The 18168-nt window shown below is 47.0% G+C and overlaps 1 protein-coding gene across 5 annotated transcripts in view; it reads left to right on the top strand.

Annotated features, from left to right (window-relative positions):
* Positions 1-18168, top strand: part of NTRK3 (neurotrophic receptor tyrosine kinase 3) — a 222041-nt gene that overhangs the window by 128096 nt on the left and 75777 nt on the right. Inside the window, exon 13 of one of the 5 annotated variants that reach the window (XM_086757142.1) lies at positions 14463-17209. The exons of the other annotated variants lie outside the window; for them this stretch is intronic. Coding sequence (XP_086613268.1) covers positions 14463-14581 — 119 coding nt within the window. The 3' untranslated portion in view covers positions 14582-17209. Of the gene's footprint in view, positions 1-14462; positions 17210-18168 lie in introns of those variants that run through there. 5 annotated transcript variants of the gene reach the window in all.

Here is an 18168-nt window from a genome sequence, read left to right as displayed (position 1 = left end):
TTTTTTTAATGCAAAAGATCCTCAGCGTCAAGCAGTATTAATGATCTGTCTTGATGCGGTCTCTGCTGAGGGCAATTGCAAACCCTGGTTCCGTGAGAAATTGAGAAATTGGGGGAGAAATCTTAATGTGCTGTTCATCCCCTCGGTTCCCTTTGGGACGCTCCAGACAGAGTATCCTGTCTGCTGATTTTTTTCTCAGCTTTCCCTAGACCCTCCAAGGATGGGAAGGCTCAGTGACTTTTGGGAAAACAAATCCCTTTTGTAGGCAGGCTGGGCTGGGCTGTCGGAGGAGGCAACTTTGGGAGGAAATGTAATACAAGGATCCTAGCAGCTCTCTGTGGTCAGTAACGGTTCTCTGGACATTTCTGGAAGAGTAAAATAATTAGTTACAGTGAAATAGCTAAATTGAGGCAGAGGTAATGATATTCTGTTTCTCTGCCAATGTGAGTCTTGTGTCTTCTCTGTGGCTTTAATTTGAAGCTCTCCTTTCCACTTGCTCTCTGAAACCCTTGCGCAGCCTCACTATTAAACAGGTGGCTACATCATTATGAGAAATTCTCTGTAAAGTCTGCTCTTTAACACCTCAGAATCTTTGGGGATGAATTGAAGGTATTAATAAGTATTAAGATGTAACACCTAATACTTCTTTGCAGTGACATCACCGTGGGGGAAGGGAAAATAGCATAGCAAGTGTGGGGTGTGCTGTGGGTCATTTTGTGCCTGGCACCACTGGTTGCCCAGAGCTGGTAGCCCAGCCGGCTGCTCCGTCGTTCTGCCTGCTGTAGGTGTGCTTGGTGCTGGGGTTACAGCTGCAGAGCTCTGAGGCCTCTTTAAATTAATGGACCTGTTTCAAAGGTTATGAATGTCTTTCCAATTTATTTTTTTCCACTAAACACAGCATCTCAAGCCTTGAATCAGGCTGTTAACCTTTTTCTTTCCTCTCTTTCCGGCCACGTTCCTCTCTAAGGTTATTTCTTTTCCTTCTTTCATCGTTGCCCTTTTAACAGGAAGGAGGGCAGGGCAGACCTGTGGACTTGGTGGCCTGTGTTCTCACATTGTCAGTCCTGGAGAAGCAGGTCTTGCTGACCTCCATGGGCCATCTCGAGCAGGGAGCGTGGGCTCAGGTGTTTCTTTGCTATAGGAACGGTAGCTCATTAACACTCTGTGCCCTGCAGATAACTTTTATTGATCATCAGCTGCTTAATCAAAAACTCTATCGCAGTTTGTTTCGATTATTCTTTTCCGTCTCTTCATCTCTGGAGAATCAGCTTAGCTAAAGTTAATGTACTCATTACACAGTTGGGAAACCACTGCCGCACACTGCTGTGTAAATCACAGGTTTTAGGAAGGTTTGTGCCCTCCTTCCCGCATGTAGCAGGATGAATATTTTGAGTGCATATTTCTCAGCTTGAGGGGGTGAAACAGGCGCTGAGGGAGTTGTGCTGAGCTGGGTTTTGACCTGCCTGTCTAGGTCCTCATGGTCCCGGTATAATGATGAGCAGAACTGCTGCTATGCCTGGTGCTAACCCACCCCCACCTTTCCAGAGACACGTGGTGGTCTCCGCATCGCCATAAATACCTACCCGCATGTCACAGAATCACAAAATTGTTTGAGTTGGAAGGGACCTTTAAAGCCCATCCAGTCAAACTCCCCTGCAAGGAGCAGGGACATCTCCAACCAGATCAGGTTGCTCAGAGCCCTGTCCAACCTGGCCTTGAGTGTTTCCAAGGATGAGGCATCCATCACCTCTCTTGGCAACCTGTTACAGTGTTCTGCCACCCTCAGTGCAAAAAATTTTTTCCTAATGTCCACCTGGGCTGCTAGAGACCTTCCTCCCCTCTCACAGAGGGATGTTTGGGTTGAAGTAGCTTTATGAACTTGTCTCTGCTGGTGATTGCTCAGCAGTTGAGTGATGAGGGCTTTCCTATGGAACACCAAGTGTTCAGGAGAGGGTATAAGAGAGCTGGGATGGGGGACGACCTGTGTAGGGGTACACAAAGGAAAAGGGCATGGACAGGGCATGTTTGAGAGATGTGGTCTGGGAGATGGGAGGAGAGCTGAGTGCCAGACCATGATGATGAAAGTCTGTACAGCTGGACCATGCGTTTGGTTTGTATTTTCTGATGACCTGTGTGCAGTGTATACATAGACACAGAAGTGGTGCCTTAAGGCAAAAGTAGGACGTTAAGTCCCCTATCTAAAGAGATCCCAGCGCTCCTGAAATCAGCACCTTGAGTGTGTTGCTGTTGAGCATTCTGCTGATGCAGTGAGGGCCACGGCTGGAAGCCTGCTCTGTGAATAGTGGCTTTACTCTTTGGAAACCATCAGAGCTCTGGGGGTAGGGAAGGGAGGAAGCTGTGCGGCAAGTGGCAAAGATATCTCCCAGTACTTGTCATCTTTTTAATGACCAGCTCTGAGGAGTGGCAGGCCAGTTCGAACAGGGACGCAGGACGGGCTTGGGAGGGAAGCCCTGAGACAGGAGTGCTGCTTGTTCCTGCCACTCCAAACTTATCTCACCCTCTGGTTTTGCTTGATGTCCTGATATGATTCACTTTCCTTTTGTCTTTTAATGTCTGCTGCATATAACCATTCTCCTTGATCCTACATGCTATCAGGGCTACGTATTCCATGCTGGATATGGTGTTGCAATTACCTAATTTGATTGTGGTGGGTCGTGTCCCGTATAATGTTGTCTCGTCTTCTCAGTAGTCGATACAAACTCAATTTTATTTTCTTTGAAAAGAAAGGAGGTGGAGGCGGGAGCCCAGCATCCACAGCCAAGCTTATACCTGCAGCTCTTACCTTGTTGCCTGGCTGAGATGGCACATGTAGTTCAGCCTGAATGGGACCTGTAGGCTCTTTTTATTATTGTTTTTTTTTTTTTCCCCTGCCGGTACTGAAGGGGAGAAAGGATGGAAGCTACAGCACAGAAAGGCCCTCATTTGTAGCTCTGATTTGCCTCAAGGAGTCATTATTCCGACATGATGGACACCCTCTTGATGGAGCTTATCTCCGAGGGGAGGGTTAGCTGTGTCTCCCCGTGGGACCTGGGTGAGTGTTTAGCTTTCTCCTTCTGTCTCCAGAACGATGCTCCCTCCTTTGTACCTCTGTTATTCACCTACCTTGGAGACTCTTACCCTGCCTTACGCCTCTGTTATTGATGAGTAGTAGCTCAGGGGGGAAAAGAGGGGTCTGGTCTCAATTTGTGTGGCTCATTTGCATGTGAAATAAGCATGTCATTTCAGAAGTGGTGGCAGCAGCCCTGCTCTCCTGGCCCCGCTGGTCTCGTTGAGGGCAGCTTCGACAGCTCCAAGGCTTCGGCAGGGCTTGCTGATAAACTGGAAGTGTCACTGTTTTTGCAGAGCTTGTGCGGAAGACAGGGGTTTTTTTTCAGCAGCTCAGAAAGGAGGTGTCAGCCCAGCGTTTGGTCTGTGGGAAAAAGAATTTGCTTTTGCAAACTGAAGATTGCAGCACGGACTGAGGTCTGGCTTGCGGGCCATCTCTGCCAGCTGGGATTGCTGGTGTGGCAAATTATTCAGCTGATGGTTTCATTGCTATTTTCCTTATGGGCCTTGGACTTTCTTCCTTTGTTCTCAGGATATTTCTCATTCTCAGCCCTGCCTCCTCCTGTCCCATTGAGTTTTCACTGGCTTTTGATTAAAAATGAATTTCACATGGTGACAAAGCAGGAGTCAGAGTCATCAGCAGACAAAACAAACCATGGTTTTGCAGCTTTAGCTGTGGGTAGGACTTGAATAAACGAGTCCATAGATCTGTGTTCCTGGTGTGCCATAAAGCAGGCTCTCTTGGCTTGGGTCAAGGATTTTGTGGTGGCAGGAAGAGGCCAGGCAGCAGAGCAGCAGTGATCTGTGTGGCCGGGCAAGGACCAAGGCCATGGTATCATGAGCCTTGAGGGCAGGAGGAGAAGCTGGACATCAGCCACCCCTGTGATCCTCCTTGGCAGGATACCAGGTGTCCGTAGGCCAAGCACCTGACACGGTTGAGCCAGTGTCTCTGATTTGTTGTCAATTTTCCAATATTTAATCAGAGAACAAAATATGAAGTCTCTTTAAGAAGAGACTGGCACACAGCAGCTGGCTGAGTGTCGCAATCAATGTACCCACTGTGGAATGTTTCCTGCAGAAACATTACATCCTCTCTCATTTAACTGATGATCCTTAGGGTGAATCAATCAAAAGATGCCGCACACAAATAGTTCAGCCATGATCTTGTGGGTGTCCATTAGAGAGGCATTTGCTCCATGATAATGGACCTGTTGATTAACAAACAACAAAATAGAAAGCTGTTACTTGATGGCAATTGTTAGCATTTGCTTTTCTGCTGCTCCACCTCCCCTAAGTGCAGCTCTCGCTGTGCCAATGCAGGCGGCTGCTGCAACAAGGTCTGTGCTGCTGAAGGGAGCAGCACTCATGTCTCATGCAAGCAGTTATTGGAGACAGACCTTCTCCTGGAGGTTGGAAGGGACAGAGAGAGACTTCTTCGTACTCAGCGTGAGATTTCACCACTGTATCTCTTGTTTTGTTAATCGTGTTTTCTGCACCAATCTGCCTTGGCAAGCGATGCCCTTTTGGACTCCAGCAATGTCGGAGGAAGATCTTCCCCTGGCATCCCCAACAGCTCGAGGCCCAGCAGCTTCTTGAGGAGCTTATCTTGGGTTTTACACCAGGCTGAGCTCGTGGGAGTTATTTGGGTCTATAAAGCCTCTAGTCTGTTGGAGCAATATTGTGTTAATTTCCTTTCCCTACAACGTGGACATCTCCCTAGTTTCTGCTTTTTCTGGGTGAAAATTTGCTCATGTTGCAGTGTTAGTTCTTGCTTTTCTGATGCTAGTGTGGCATCAACCTCAGCTGGCATTCCAAGCAGTAGATCAGGATGATGCCCATTGCATAGAAGTTGTCCTTACCTTTCGAAGTCCCTGCCCCAAACTGAGTGGACCCAACCCAGTGATGACCAAAGCTGAGTAAAGAAGGAAGCAGCATGTTCAGAACTCCGGTGTGGCACTGGAAACACACTCCCTGGACACAGCCCAGGACAGACCACCATGCTGAGCAGCTGACTGCAGAGCTGACAGCAGGGCTGACCAGCCCAAAAGGACCAGGGCTGTGGCTGTGGGTTGTGTTTAGCCCCCATGCTGGTAGTCGCCAGCAGCTGTTCTGGTTTCTGGCCAGTGTGTTTAGATCCTTGCTGCTCAGCCAGAGGCTGTGGGGTCTCCCCACCCAGGCTGCTGGTGCACAGCAGCTGCTGTTCAGTCTGGCAGGCCAAGCATCGCTCCAGCCTGCTGCAGAGGGTACCAACCCCCCCGTGCTGCTTGTTTAGCTCCATCCTTTCTTGCTACAGACCAGCTCACCCAAAGCAGTCCTTCCCACAGCTGGTGGGAGTCAAAGTGACGAGGCAGTTAGTGGATTAGGGCAGCAGAGTGAAAACCATTTGGCGTTTCTATCCTGATTCTTCTGGGTGCCTTTAATTAGCATGATTGCTCAGCACGCGATTTTGCCATGTTCTTTAGCTCCCTTGGTTAAAATAATTATTCCCCCAGCTCCTTTTGTTCCAATTCCTGATTGCTTACAAAGTCTCCTGTTAAAAGCCATTAAATCTGTAATGTAAAGTGAGAGTAAATGTTCGGCAGCACTATGCTCTCAGCCCCACATGTGTGTGCCCGTGCGCTCACTGGCCCCTCTCCAATGCTCCTCTGCTCCCTGCCACGTGCTCTGCGCTGCAGCATCGCTCTCTGCTTTCCTCTCACACGCTTCCCCCCTGGCCATCCCACGTGTCCCACATGCAGCAGGTTGTGTGCATGCTCTCCTTGCTTTCTGCTGGCACTTTTGGTGTCGCTCAGCTGAGTTTCCTCTTTGCGCAGGCTGGCTTTTACACTGCGGTTGATTCCAGGGCTGTGAACATCACGTTATTTGCATGTGCAAATACAAAGATGCCTTTAGCAGTGTATGTACACTCACCTTCACACTTTTGCCCCAGTCTGGGCAGTTCTTGCTTTGAGGAGCAGCACACATAGAGGACATGTCCCGGCTGTGGTGGCAGGCAGGACTTCTGACAACAGATGATGGAGAAGAGGAAAGAATTTTTTTTTTACGTAAAGCTGTTTCCCTTTTTCTCAAGTGTTAAATCCTCTGGCGGAGGGAAAACGGAGTTTGGACAGTCCTGTTCCTGGGAGCTTCCATGTTGCAGTGCCTCTGTTGCAGTGCCTCCCCATCTGGAGGCCTGGGAGCTCAGCCCCTTCCCTGTCCCTCATCTCTGATGATATTGGATCAAGTGGGGCAGACACAACGGCTTGCACAAAATTATATGGTGTGAAATAAGATTGGGCTGAAGCACTTTAAATGCCTTGTGCATTTTTATGATTTCATGGGAGAGGGGAGAAAGGGAGACTTATTTTCAGACCCAAAATGAAACTGGGTCAGAGAAAGGTCTGGCCATCGTGTAGTTTGTTGAGCTTTGAACTGAATACTGGAGCAAAACTTCACAGCTAGACTACTTGCTGGAAAAAGCTGGTCGGAGAGAAACCCTGGTCCTTCCTCCCTTCTCTGAATGAAGACTCTTAGTTGACTGCAGCCACACATTTTGGGCTTAGGTCTTCATTTGCTGCCCTGCTGTGATGTACCAGACTTTCCCTGCTCTGCAAAACTCACTTTCTGCTGCGGGGTAGAGTGAGGGTCTCCTTGCACAGCAGCAGCCCCCCTCCCAGCACCCTTCACCCCAGGGCACTGCCTGGGCGGCTGCGCACCCACCTCATCTCTGCTTTGCTGGTTGCAAAGGCATTCCCTCCACCACAAATAACTGCTGCTCATTTAGTTGGCACTACCCAAATTGTTTCCTAGGAGCAGCATGGTCCCAGTGCAAACCTCTGTTCCTCTGCTTGCTGTCCCCTTTTCCCCTGGGGAAAGCCCTGGGGTATGTGTTTTAGAGCTTGCCACACACTGACAGGTACCAAAACATGGTCTTGAAACAAAATCTGGAGCTGGGAAGATTCATGGCACTCTTCTGATATATTTTGGTGCAGAAGGCAAGTTGTTTTGAGAACCAACCATCTAGTGAGGCAATGATCAAGAGAAGAAGAGCTGTGGTGGCAGCCTTCATTTCCAAAACAATCATCAGCAGAATAGGAGCACTGGAGAGACTCAGACAAAGGACAAAAATTCCAGACAACACAGCGTCCAAACAGCCTAAAAAAAAAATCCTCAAAATCTCGTTCCTTGAGGCTCCCTGCTGCTCTCACTGTGTTTTTGCCCTCAGCTTTTCCTGTTTCCATTTACGACTCCTCTGTAGTGCTCGGTGCTTCCTTGCATGCCGAGATCTCCCACGCTCCTCGGTTTCCATCCTCAGCTTGTGAACTCCATGAAATTGTATTACCCCACAGGATGCTCCTCCCGATACTTCAGGCTCTTGGGCTTGTACTGCTCCTAGGCTTCTTGGAGGGCAGCCCCGGCCTTTCTGGGTGACATAAGGTATGGCTGGAGCAGATGGCAGAGTAAAGAGACTTGAGCAAGCAAGAATTTATTCTGAGCCTTGATCAGCTCCTCCGCCAGCCTCCTCCTGTCCTCTGAAGAGCAGGAGAGCATCGTTGGCACTGCCCGGCCAGGGGATGTCCCACCTGCAGTGCAGCAGTTGTGTGCTTTCCTATCCACCGTGTGTATCTCCTTTAGTGTCTGCTCTCACGTCCTGGCCATCTGGCTTTGCAAGCACTTCTGTGTCCTTCTAGACCCCAGAGTTCCTGGAGAGGACAAGAGTTTGGGAGCTGGGGCTAGTCCCTGTTGAGTGCCTCCAACTGGCATCATTTCCGTTGAGGACCTTGGAGAAACCGTGGTCCTTTTCCTTGCCACCATTTTGCCATCTGTGTAATGAATATAACAGCTCCTGCCTCCCCAGGGAGTGAGCGAGGCGTAACAAATTAATGTTTATGGAGCACTCTCCGGCTGAAAAGAAGTTTGCAGCAGGGCTGTTGCTGTTCTAACTCAGGGGCTTCCTTTGCTGGTCAGGTCTTTGATGTGGCGATCTGTGGTACTGGTGGATCAGCTGTACCGTAATTGAAATTAATCAGCAATTAAGGAACAGGAGCCCAACTAGATTCTGTCCCAGTGGATATTCATTTCTGGGCAGATTAGTCAGTGGTTTCAATAATTTGGTGTAAAACGCTTAGGGTAACTATTGCTGTCTGAAGCGGCTGGGGAACAGAGGTGGTGTCAGAGGGATGCGGATACCTGTCAGGCAAAGTGGAAATGAGAAGCTCGTGTAACGCTGTGCACAGTGCTTACTTAAATTGGCAGCACTGTGATGCCTGACTTGGAAAAAAAAAAATGAGAAATTGACAAAAGAATATGTTTGAAAACCAAAGCGATGGAAATGATGTATTTGTTGTTGGGATGGGATCTTTCATGCCTGGTCCTGCGGGCTTTGTGGAGTGCAGAGGCAGAGAGAGCACGCAGCAGTGAGCGATGGGGACTCACGGAGGTAGGGAGATGTGGTTTTTCCTCCAGGCACTGAGGTTGGCAGAGGAGAAGGCTCCTGGACGCAGTGGTGCAAGCGCACAGAGGGACAGAGGCAGGGCAAGGGCTTGATGATGCCCAGGATGTCAGCTGCCACCAAACTTAGGCATTTTGCAAACACTTTCCTGCAGCTTCTTCTCATGGCTGAGCTATAAACCCCAAGAGTTTTGCCACACACTTTTGCACGGCCATGGGCATCACGAGGGACGAAGCAGCCATCCTCTTTGCTCAAGTACCTTCTCTCTGACTCAGTGTGATTTAAATGAGGCAGAGACTAAGCTCTGCATGTTATGGGCGAAACTGCTGGGTGCCCAGTCCTTCCCCTTCCCTGGTCCTCTTACAAGTAATTCCATATACTCTGGCTTTAATCTAACGAAAACAAAACCGATGAGGCCCAACTGATCTGGCTGTTTTCCATCGTGCAGTGGGCCTCTGAGCGGCTTTAAATAGCTGCACCTCTGTGCAGTCTGGAGAAAAGCATCGTCTGTGCCTCTGGACAGAGTAGCTTTGACTCAAATTGCAGGGCATCTCAGACCTGAAAACAGCCTTTTTATTTTGTCCTTGGTCTTAAATAGATTTTTTTTTTCTTTCTTATATTTTATTTTATATCCCGGTAAGTGCTTTCCTACTTGGGGGCTTTTTCTAAGAGGGCTTGGTGGGGAATCTTGGAGCTCTGCCTCCTGAGCTATCAGGCTACATCATTTAGTATCTTGGAACTACTCCATCCATGAAGGAGTTCCAGAGAAAACAAACTTGTGATCCCAGCTAATACGGACATGGCCCACATTAACGGCAGCAACAGTAGAAATGCAATGGATACTGGAATTCCTCCGACCAAAAATTTAATGAATTTTACATAGTCTTCAAGAGTTCACTGTGTGGAAAACTGCGAGTGCTGCCCTTTTCTCAAGGAACATTGTTCAGCTGTTGAGTGCCTGCAGTATTCTGCTACCCCTTCCTTTACTTTAGTTAAGCATGAGAGAAATTTGTGTGGAAATGGGATCTTCTGGACTTATTTGCTTCTGTTTGCTCTCAGTCCATCTCTTCCCTTTCCTGCTCTCAAAACCACATGCAGTTCTGTGATCCCCTGCTCGTGATTTTGGGTTGTGGAGAAGATGAAGATATCACAAACTATAGCTAAAGCTCCATCTAGCACATTCCCAAGACTTTTCCAGTGATGTAATTTGTCATTGACTGAAGTGGGAGACTCTTGTGCCTGAGGTTAAACCATGGAAATTGAACAAAGATTTAAGGTGAGCTGCTGTGGAGGGGGATAAGGACCCTGTTTCTATGAAAATGAATGATCATAAGCATTTTTGTAGCTCTCGGAGCCTTTCTGTGAATCTTAAAAGAGCTGTTATCTACTTGAAGATCCTCTTGAGGCGTGTATATTGGTGTGAAATTCATCTGTGGGCTGAATTTTCTTGTGGTTCTCCATTGTAGTCAACAGTGTTGGGCTGGTGTAAATGAGAGGCATGCTAGGCTCTTTGACTTTACCTTGAATGGTAGAGGAGATGATGTGCTTATCTGCAGCTGAGAGCATCAGGGAGAACCTCGTGGTGTGCTTCTACTGAGCTTCTGTGACCTGCATTGTTGTGGCAAGCGAGGCCTCAGGCTGGGTTGCATCTCGCCCTGCTATATGTTGGCGGGGAGAAAGAAAAAGGGTTTTGTGTCATAGCCCTGCAGACGAACCCATCCATGACAGGAAACTTGGATTGCTGTGTTGCTTTCCCCTTAGATACAGACATATCAGTCCTGGCTTTGACTAGACGGATGGCTGTTTCCTTCACTCTGGATGTGCGCCAGGCTTGATGGTTTTCATGCTTTCTTTGATGCTGTTCATACTTCATATCTGTGCACAGAGAGAGATAAAATGTGCACTGTTGTTGGAGTCTCCTATTGCTTTTCCCTTGTGTCATAAATTCTGCTGTAACACAGAAGAGAGATCAAAGCTCTGTTGCCTAATGTTGGCTGTGTGGATAGCAGTGTTATATTTGGCCAGTTTGGTGCCCCTAATTTGCTATTTTTGTTTAACCCATTTTTGCCAGGTGTTACAAGGCATCCTGTTGCTTTTCTCATCTGTTCCCACCGCAAATTATGCTGCTGGTTTAGAAGCAGTTTCCATCCCTGGGTTTCAGAACTGGGCTGCACCACGCCCGCTGTGGAGGATGGGGCTGCTGTGAGGAGTTGTGCATCATTTTCTGCGTTGCATACACACCTCCGTGTGTCACGTTCCCTGCTGCTCTTTCCATGTGCCCTGGAGCAGCCTCAGATCTCAAAAGCCCTAGAAGCATGGTGTATTTGAATGGCTGCAATTTTGCAAACAGTGAAGGCGAGGTGCATTTGTCTGGTTTGCCTCCTGAGTCTTGCCTGCAGTCCGTGGAGGCAGGGTGTTCCTTGCAGGGCACTGTCTGTAGGCTGGATTGGGTAGGTGCATGGGGCAGAACGGCTGAGACCCCCTAGGCAGGGCCTTGGGAAATGCAACACAGCTCTGGAGGACTAAGTGGATGGCCAGGGTTGAGGACAAAAATTGATTGCATGGTAAGGCTGCCTTCAATTTTCTTGTCCTTTCATTGCCACATCCTTCCAGCCTGCTTAGAGAAATGCCCCATCTTCCCCCTCCATCTCAAGCTGTTAGAGCTGCACAGCAAATCTGAGCTCATTCCTCCTTCCCTATTCTCCAACACTCTCCATACATTTATTCCACTACCATACCATGGCTATTAGGAGAGACAGTATGATGTTTTCATTTAAAAAGTGTCTTGCTAGAACAGAGAGAAGCACAAAGTTTAATCTGTCAGACCCTTCCCAATTTTGTAGGTCCTTAGAGGTGCTTTTGCTTGGAATCTACAGGGTGGGGGCTTTTTAATCTCCTATTTTCAGCCTTGTATATTGGAGTTTCTCTCCAAATCTACCACCAATATAAGAGGTAGTTATTTTCCAGCTAGCTCTGACAAATGTGAAACTTCACAAAGGGATTGTTTTTAAGATTTCCCCAACTCCTTCTAAGAAGGTGAACACTTTTCTTTAAGACATTTCCAAGCTAGTTTTTCAGGTGATAATAGCTTTGATGGCAGAAAGATGACATTTGTCATAGCAGCATCCAGACTCTGAACCTGTTGAGATTCACCCATTTTAACCCTGGACATCTCAGTGAACATCATCCATCTCACATCTGACAGCAAAGACATAAGCCTCGCCAGAGTCTTGGTTTCTGCTCCATACAAGAGAATGGGGTTGAAGGTAGCAGTATAATATGGGAGGCAGCAGTGAGAACAGACAGAAAAATCAGTCAGGAGGAAAGCATGTTTTTTCAGATGCTTTTGGGGACTTTAATAAATCAGAAGGAAAGGATGCCAAAATGACCAATGCTGCATTGCTTTCCCAAGTCAGCAGTATGTGTGTTGAGCCCCTAAGCTTCAGAAACGTAGGCTATGTCCTCTTGCCACCTTCCTCATCGTCCCTCAGTAGTGACTGTGTGTCAGTTATGGGGTAACCCCCACTGCGGTCCCATTCTGCACAGACCCCGCTGTCAATGGAGATCCCTACAGCTGGGATGCAGAGCATCACGCTGACGACACAGAGCAAAGCCCTCAGCGTCGCCAGCCTTAAGTCTTGCTGATCTTTCACATGTCCCTTTGCTGAGGCTGTGCATCCCCAGTGGGTTTTTAGGTCTGTTGGATGTGGTCCGGCAGAAGTGGAATTGCCTTAATTTAGCAGAGCTAAGAGCTGCAAAGAAAATAAAGCAGATAGGAGTGCTCCTTGGAGATACTTGGTATTGTTGAGTATAGACTTTCCCAGCTATCCTTTGGTGGCCATAAAATATATTTATACTATGAAAAACAGAACACGATAAATAGTGATGTTCAGGGATGCCATGTGTATTTGTCTCCCAGTGACTCTGATAAGAAATGGACTTAGTTTACATATGCTTTTCCAGGCATCAGCACTTTAAACTCTGCTTTGGTTCTGAGAGTTGAGCTAGGCTCTTTCTCACTGCTGATGATATTTCAACTCTTGGAATTTGCCTATGAATTTTGTTTTATGACACGAGAACCGAAGCTGAGCCTGGCTTACTCTCCTATGTGAATCAGCCCTTCAGGGCCACTGAGAATAACAGATAGTTTTCCCCAAACAAGTTCAAACAGTTCCAAACCGAAGAAACAGCTTTTGTCTGCATCCTCAGGTTTATCAAAAGAGGCATGCTTTTGATGAGCAGATGGAATAAGATAGTGTGGGGAAGAAATATAAATAGATATAAAAGAAAAAAACGGGAAAAAAAAATCTTCTGGCTGGTGTAGATTTGGTGTGAGAAACTTTCTGTTCCTAGCCTAGTGGGAAGCAGCTTTCCTACCGAGATCAGTTCAGAAGGGCATCCAAGCTGGTCTGTGCTGCTCTAAACTTGGGCTAACTTACATTGTTTGTTGAGGATTCTGTGACCATATGAGGAGCAGGAGCATTTTCCAGACCTTAGAGCAATTTTGTAGCCAATGCATCCCAGTACTTTTCTTGGAAAAACTCTTTAGGCCCATTATAAATTGGGACAGATTAGAGCAATCCCCAGGATCCTGCCATGCTTGGTCCTGGCAGCTTGGTGGATCTGTACTGGCAATTTTGGTAAGCTGGCGTAGAAGCCTCTTACGTCCACATACTTGGTCTGAGCTAAGAGGAACTTCACTGCTGTCTTAGCAGCCACCTTCCATGACCTATGCCTATTCCTGCTGTGTCTCTTTCCAATCCATTGGATGGCCTCAGTTACAGAAATACTGTTACAAACGGGTGTCCGAGAAAGTAATGTAAAAAATGATGAGCTGACTCCTAAAGTCAAACACCTGGGTCTTTTCTGCAAGAACTTGCAGGAATTAGCACAAAAGATGATAGAAACAGGGTTTCAAGTCAGAAAGAAGGGAAATGTAGGCTAAACATCAGGATGTGTCCTAGCAGTTAACCAGAATGTTCCCTCCTTCAGTCAGACCTTGAGGAGGGGGCTGTGCGCCTGGATGTGTCAGCAGGATTCCCTTCTGGAGCTCCCGTCCAGAGCTCCACAAGTTTGCTCCCTCCAGTCGAGAGAACTATTCTATGACAAGTCCTGAATGTTTTCATTTATTTAGCTTTGGAGAACATTGTTCATCTTTAATAGTAACTAACATCTGATCATGTCTATATTAGAAATGAGCTAGTAGTGGGTTTCCCTGGCTGGAGCATCCCAAGGCAGGGGCATTTGGAAGAGAGGATTAATACAGCCCTTGAAAACATTTATTTGCCCAGTAAGTTCACTGGGACTGAAGGGAGGAGTATGCCTATGTTCTCTGCTCCACTTATTTTTCATCTGGCAAATCCTAAACCTTCAAATTACTTTCAAAGAGGTGGAGTTGTTCAAGGAGGAGATGCCTCCAACGCGCAGGTTTTGGTGTAGATGGGACAGCTGGGGTTAAGGAAGTCTATGGGGTAATGAGAGTCAGGTCTCCCCAGCCTTGCAATAGGACTCTTGGGCTTCAGAAATGTTAAGCCAGACTAAATAAATCATGAAAGAAAAGTAGATATAGGAAGGATTCTCCATTTTCCTCACTCCCTGCCTAGGGAAAAGATGGATTAGGTAGGAATTAGGACTTTTGGTTAGCGGAAACCTCTGGAAGAGAGTTGTTCCCTGTTCTCCGCCCAGACTGCTTGCCTGCCCCTTGTCCTGAGAGCACTTGTGCCTGCACACACCGCATGAAATAATTGCCTGTTTTTTATGGAAAGACAAAGTGAGGTAGCCCTGCCCACAGAGGGCCTTTTGGCTTTAATTTAACTGTAGCCGTTTGCTAGTTATTCATTTGGTTCTTTTTTAATAATTACATGTGTGTCAATATCTCTCTCTTTTTTTCTAGTTTTGCTCTTTTTTGTTTTTTCGTTTACTTTATTTTGCTTTTTTCTTTTTTCTGTTTTTTTTTCCCCTTTAGGTTTCAGAGAAATTATGTTGAATCCAATAAGCCTCCCTGGACATTCCAAACCTCTTAACCAAGGCATTTATGTTGAGGATGTCAGTGTTTATTTCAGCAAAGGACGTCATGGCTTTTAAAAACTCCTTAAAAGTCCCTGTTCTGATGTCAAGTTTATAGGCTGTGCCCTCAAAATGGTGGGAAGCAGTAAGCGTGGTCTGTATGGATTGAGGTCTCCTCCTAATAGGACTCTGCAGCCCTGCCTGTACACACGTTAAAGCCAACTGAAACTGTGGTTTTTCTGTCACCAGATAACAGGGTTGTTCTTTTCCTCCAATGGTCGCTGTGTTCGTTAAATATTCCTGCAAGGCACAACAGCAGCAATGAGAGCAAATAAAGAGAATTAAAACCCAATTGAAAGGAGTCATCCTAATAACACAGTAAATAGTTGTACTTTTGCTTTAAAATAAAACACAAACCGAAACCAACCAAGCCAACCAAACTGACATCTTTAGTCATGTCCTCCCTGCTTGGAGTTTTCCTTGTAAGCTTGTGTCTTCGCAACACCCAGTGAATGCCGCCATCACCTCTTATGTGGCACCGCCATGGGAGATCTCCCAGAGCGAGCTGAGGCAGGGAGCCTGGAAGAAACTAAAGCAGAACGAAGACTTTTGGTAAGAACAAAGGCAGCCCTGCTCCCAGTTCTTGCGCAGAAAATAATGGTGGAAGGAATAATAATGGAAAGAAAAAAAAAAATCTTACTTCTCTGACAGGAAGAGAATGTGGTTATCTTTGAAGTGCACATATTCTGGGAGGCTTTGTTTGTTTGTCTGTCTGTCCGTGTTAGAGCGGCTCATTGGATCTGACTATATTGTTGTCGTACTCTGGTCTCTCCCTGCTGCTTGAATGATGAGCTTTATCTGAGGAGTTGCCTGGGCTTCCCACATGGATGGAGAACCCATAGCGCAGGAGGGTCCGTGTCCTTGCCAGGACCAGGGCTGTAAGCAAAGTGGAAAAGCATATCAGATGCACGCGGGTCCCAGTTGCTGGGCCTTTCCTACCCCCTTTAGCTCTCCCCTGTATTCCCACCCAACTAGAGATTGATTGTAACCCAGTCACGTACCCAGAACCATCAGCTTGAGGCAGACTGACTGAAGGGGAGGAAAAATAAGTATTCTGTTGCTACTTCTCTGGCATAAACAGGAATATCGATCCTATTCTCTGGTCGATATTTGTATTCTCTCCCCCTCTCCCTTCCCACTTTTGTCTTACTTCATCCAAAGCCTCTCAAATGGAAAAATAAACCCTTTGATCCTGTCCTCGAGAGAAGCCAGCTGCCCTCGTGGCAACTTGCAGGGCTTTCCTTGGACTCTCTGGATGTCACGTGTACGGGAAATACAGATTTGCTCATATGTAGCAGTGATAACATATAAGCAAGGCAGATTTTTCTCTAGAGGAAAAAAAAAAAACCTTCCAAAACCTATAGGTGTGGCCAGATCCTTTTCTGAGAGAAGTATTGGACCAGGAGCTTGCTCACCAGCCACTCAGCTTTGCTTGCCTTCTTGGTGGCCCAAGACAACCTTATCACATTGGGGATGTGTCTAAATCACCAGCCCTGAAGGGTCACTACCTCTGGAAAGAGTTATGGTCCCCGTCTGCCAGAACAGGGCAGAAGCCTCAGAATGGGATGTTCTGCTTCATCCTGCCTTTATGGGTGACCTGCATGAACCACCCTGGAGATTGCCAGCAGGTTCTATTATCAGCTTTCCCATAGGGATGTCCCTGAGAATATTCCATTCTCTTACTTCTTCTCCTGGTTCACTCGCATAAAAAGGTAAAGTGCAATAGAAGAGTACAGGAGAAACGGTAGCGGATGGCTTTAAGTTAACGGACATGCCTTAGGCGGGTATTTGTGTTAGGACAAGGAGACCTGGCTCAGGTTGGATGGCTTCAGAAACCACGACCAAAACTCCCAACAATGTTTCCTGCCCGCATCGGAGCTGGAAATGCAAGAGGTGCACCACCAGAGAGGACCTGCGGCCGTGCGTTATTGACACCTCAATTCTGCAGATTCACAGAGAGAGAAGGAGCTTCGCCAAACATGTGAATCACTGGGTGCTTGTCTGAACTGAATTTCCTCATCTCCTGGAAGTCGCCCACTTGACCTGGGGATGTCTTGTCCGTCTGAACTGTCTCCTCTCCCTAGCACTGTTCAGGGGGCTCTGCTCTCAACTGTGTCTATCAGTCGTAGAGATACATCTGTGGGCCTGGACCAGAAGCCTATATCCAAACACCCTAGCAGAGGAAGGGTTGAATTTTGCAGCTCAGGTCCATCTCTGCTTAGAAGAAATCCTCTGGACCGTACAGCATAATTTAAAGCAGTTCTCCCCACTGTGATCGATGTCTCAATTTGTTTAACACCAATTAAAGTCTCTGGTTCCTCACTGCGGAAAACGAAAGCCAGTCATGGCCGTTTGCAATTGGTGGCTTTAAGTAGCAAGTCTAAGGATGTTTTTTTTTTTAAATTTTATTTTATTTTTAATTATTGTAAATCATTACCTCATTTTCTGTCAATGAGACTCCTCCATCTTTGAGCATTCTTATCTTGCCATAACTATCATCCTGTGCTAATGGGAAATGGGACGGTCCCTTTTCACAGAGACTATAGGGGTGTTCAATGTCTAGTTTCTTAATAAACACTTTATTTTCTAACGAAACAGCTGCATCAGGTCTCTTCTTTGAAGACAAAATAAATAAACATTCAGAATTACATGTCCTATAGTCTACTTCTTCATGAGATGGTGCACGTGCGGGGAGTTTGGTTTGTTTGCTTCTTTGGGGGGTGCAGAGGGTGGGATTTACAGTTGCGATGTGAACATTGCTCAGGTGTAGCTCTTGCTTCTGTCACTCTCATCAGGCACAAAGGTATCTTCTTCAACCTGAGAGTTGAGCTGCTGATGATCTCAGTTGACAACCTGGTGTCTTTTGTAGCTCAGAATGGTCATGTTCTCAGGGACAGTGTGGTACTGCTGGGAGATGGTGTCAGGATTTGCCAAGACAAGTTTCTACACTTAGTAGGAGGAGTTTTATTAGAAGCCTCATCTCTCAGAGAGCTTGACACTAAAAGATTGTTCTGGCTGCAGTGCTCTTGTTTCAGAACATGCTGTTACCGCAGGTCTCCCTCTTGTCTGTGCGAGTTGCTCTCCTGTTGGGTGTTGGACTGTTGTCCCTTCATCAGGGACAAGTAGCCTCCTGCTAAGCTAGCAAGGACCTGTGTCGAGGTGGTGTGGTACAGGTGAGCGCTGCACTCGGCTTCCTCATCAGGAGTTGACGTAAGGATGGTTGGTTGCTCCAGAAGTAGAGAGGAGCCACTCTGCAGTGTGTGAGGCTCTGCATGAGGATGTGTCTTTGTGGCTGTGTCTTAGTATCGTTAATGAGAGATGTAATTTATGCAACTTAAAGCTGCTGTGCCAACTTGCAGGTGACTGTGGGCGTGAGGGTAGGGGTGTGTTCGAGCTGATATTGGTGGATGGTGCTGGAACCCTCTTAGAAAACCTGGTGAGAGTTTTGATGAGCAAAATAGAAACATGTTTTCCAGCCTCCTGCTGTTCCTATAACTTCCTGGCATGACTTTCAAGCAAAATGATGCCGTGAGTGAATTTCTGCATGCTATTTTCTTCTAACGAGTATGCCTCTAGAAGTGATTCGGTGCTGTGGTTCACAGGGT

Source organism: Chlamydotis macqueenii, chromosome 12, assembly GCF_036417535.1.
Source record: "Chlamydotis macqueenii isolate bChlMac1 chromosome 12, bChlMac1.mat, whole genome shotgun sequence".
NCBI lineage: Eukaryota > Metazoa > Chordata > Aves > Otidiformes > Otididae > Chlamydotis > Chlamydotis macqueenii.
This window is presented reverse-complemented; position numbering and strand designations above follow the sequence as displayed.